Below are 2,677 nucleotides of genomic sequence, written 5' to 3'. Positions count from 1 at the left end.
AGGACGGAGGAATCACCACCAAGGAGACACTGGCACAAGTGGATTTTATGATTACTCCCCTCCTCCCCCCTTTGTTTTCAGCTGTAAATAAACCAGGCGCTGGAGGAGGAGTGGGGTGTGGGGGGATCAGCCGGGGGCCTGGAGAGCTCGGCTCTGCAGGGCGAAGCCGGTCCGAGGCAGCGGCCAGGCTGCAGCCCGGGGGGCAGGAGGGGGCGAAGGCACGGCCTAGCAGGCGGGGCGCACGGGCAGCTGCAGCAGGATGACCTGCCGGTTCTCCGAGGGGTGGCACTTGTTGATGTGGCGGGTGAGGCCGGGCGAGCTGTAGAAGGTGGCCGGGCAGTACTTGCAGGGGAAGACCTGCGCCGAGTGCAGCAGGCGCAGGTGCCGCTCCTGGCCGCCCTTGCTGGGGAAGGTTTCCCCGCACACCGGGCACAGGTGGCACTCGCTGGCGGCCGGCGCGCCGGGGCTTTCCTCTGGGCCGGGCCTCTCCGGACCGGGCCCCGGCTCGTGGCCCAGCAGGTGCTTGCGGAGGTAGGCCTGGCGGCGGAACCGGCGGGTGCAGGTGGGGCACTCGTACAGCCCCTCCTCGGAGCCGGACTCCGAGCCGCCGCCGCTGCCGGGGCTGGGCGTGTCCCGCTCGCTGCCGCTGCCTCCGGCCTCCTTGGGCGGCGGCTGCTCCTCGGGCGCCTTGGTGGGCGGCGGCGGCGGGGCGCTGGGGGCCGGCCGCGGCTTGTGCCAGCGGCGGTGCGAGGCCAGGTTGGCCGGGCAGCTGAAGACCTTGTCGCACTCCGGGCAGCGGTACTCCACGCGCACGATGCGCGAGCACTTGTGCTGCGCCAGGGCGAAGGGGTCGGCGTACTCCTCCTTGCACAACTGGCAGATGAACTCGCCCAGCGGCCGCGGGCCCGGCCCGCCCGCCCCCCGCGCCCGGGGCGGCTCCACCGGCCCCTCCTTGATCTTCAGCCCCAGCACCGGCGACGTGGTCACCTCGTCCTCGAAGTTCAGCTTGCGGATGGCTTTGGCTTTCTTAGCGGCCGGGGGCTTGTGCTTGCCGGGCTCCGAGCCGGCGGGGGGCCGCTTGGGCTGGGGGCGGCCCGAGGAGGCAGAGGAGGGGGGCAGCAGGGCGGACAGACTGCGGGTGCCGGCGCTCGCCTGGCCGCTGCAGAGGGTGGCGCTCTGGGTGCTGCAGTGGGTGCCGTTCAGGGGCCCCTGGGTGCTGCAGTGGGTGTCCCTGTGGGGGCCGCTCTGGGTGCTGCGCTGGGGGCCGCTGGTCTCCGCGGGGCTGGAGGAGGCCCACAGTTTGAGCTCGGCCGGGGCGAAGAGCAGCGGGTCCATGGTGCTGGGCACCGCCGGGGCTGGGAAGGACTCTGCGGAGACCGGCGAGCCCAGGTTGAAGCTGCGCTCCAAGGATTTCTTCTCGTGCTCCTTGCTGACCGGCCGGGTGGGGCTGTACAGCGCCTGGCACGCGGCTTCGGGGGTGCCGAACTGCATGGGCTTGGGGGGCGGCAGCGGCGGTTCCCGGGGCGCGGTGGGGGCCGCCGGATCGGGGCCGGCGGAGGGGAGGGGTGGGGAGCAGAGCTGCTGGCCGCCGGCGAACAGCAGCAGCTCGGGCTCGCCCTCCTGGACGCAGCGGACCCGGTAGGAGATCGGCGTGGCCCTCCGGTTCCTTTTCACCAGGAACCCCCGGGGCATCTTTGGCGGCTGGGCCGGCGGGGAAGGCACTTGGGGCGGCGGCAGAGGCGCGGATCTGCAGCAAAAGGCTTGTGCGTCTGGCTCCAGCCGGCTGCCTCGCTCAGGCTTTGCTGCCTGCTTCTGCCATCCAGTCCGGGCTCAGCAGCAGAGGGACAAACCCCCGACGTGCCGCTGCTGCTGGTCCCCCTTTGCACTTGTTGTCTGGTGGGCGCCCCGCAAATGGGTCCCGTCTGCCCCTGCCCGGATCGCTGCACTCTTTTTAAGGGGAGAGGATGCCATTGTTCGAGCCTCCTGCTCCATCCCCGAGCCAATCAGCGCTTCCTGCGGCTCCTATGGATTGGAGGAGTGTGGGAGGGTGCAGGCTCGCAGAAAGGGGCAGGGACAGCGGGGTCGCTTGCTAGGTACAGCAGATGTACCTGAGGGGTTTCTCTCGTTCGCTTTCCTTTCTCTTCCCCCCTCCCTCCTCCTTTCCCCCCATTTACTTCTGGCCCCTCCCGGCTAAAGGCACACGCCTGGCCCCTCCTCTTTTCACGGTCTGATGGTTTTCTATAGGAAGGCACACGTGCCTGGCCTTTGTGTGTCTCCTCCGGGGGGCACAGATCTGCCAAATGGAAATGTCCATCAGCATGACAATGAGCAGCATCTCAAATCGGGGGGATTACCCGCGGTTCTGGAGCAAAATAGCAACAAAGGAGAAGAATGGTCAGAAATATGTCAGGAGGGTTCAATATGCAAACTGGAGAAAGGGGGGAGGGGGGGCAGAGAAAGAAAATGTAGATTCTGAATTGTTTAAAAGCTCCCACCCCTCAGGAAATGCTGAATTGGTGCTGGGATGGGGAGGTGAAGTAATTGCAAACAAAACATTTTAGGAGATTGCCACTGGAGTCTGAAAATCAGGACGTTAAATACACTGGTAAAGAAGAGTCCTCAGGAAGTGATGGGAAGCCATTTCGAGGAGAAACATACATGCTGGTATTTTGAATAG

General features: G+C 66.5%; 1 protein-coding gene across 1 annotated transcript; it reads right to left on the bottom strand.

Moving 5' to 3' along the window:
- Positions 1-225: 225 nt before the first annotated feature.
- On the bottom strand, positions 226-1,692 carry INSM1 (INSM transcriptional repressor 1). The gene has a single exon (XM_065402232.1). The coding sequence runs from the start codon at positions 1,690-1,692 to the stop codon at positions 226-228; it is 1,467 nt and encodes a 488-aa protein (XP_065258304.1).
- Positions 1,693-2,677: the final 985 nt, after the last annotated feature.

This window comes from Emys orbicularis, chromosome 3 (assembly GCF_028017835.1).
Source record: "Emys orbicularis isolate rEmyOrb1 chromosome 3, rEmyOrb1.hap1, whole genome shotgun sequence".
NCBI classification, from domain to species: Eukaryota; Metazoa; Chordata; order Testudines; family Emydidae; genus Emys; species Emys orbicularis.
Note: the sequence above shows the minus strand (reverse complement) of the source record. Positions and strands in the feature narration are given on the sequence as shown.

Excerpts from the sequence above, each read along its gene's own strand:
- INSM1 (XM_065402232.1), bottom strand. The coding sequence starts at position 1,692 with ATGCCCCGGGGGTTCCTGGTGAAAAGGAACCGGAGGGCCACGCCGATC.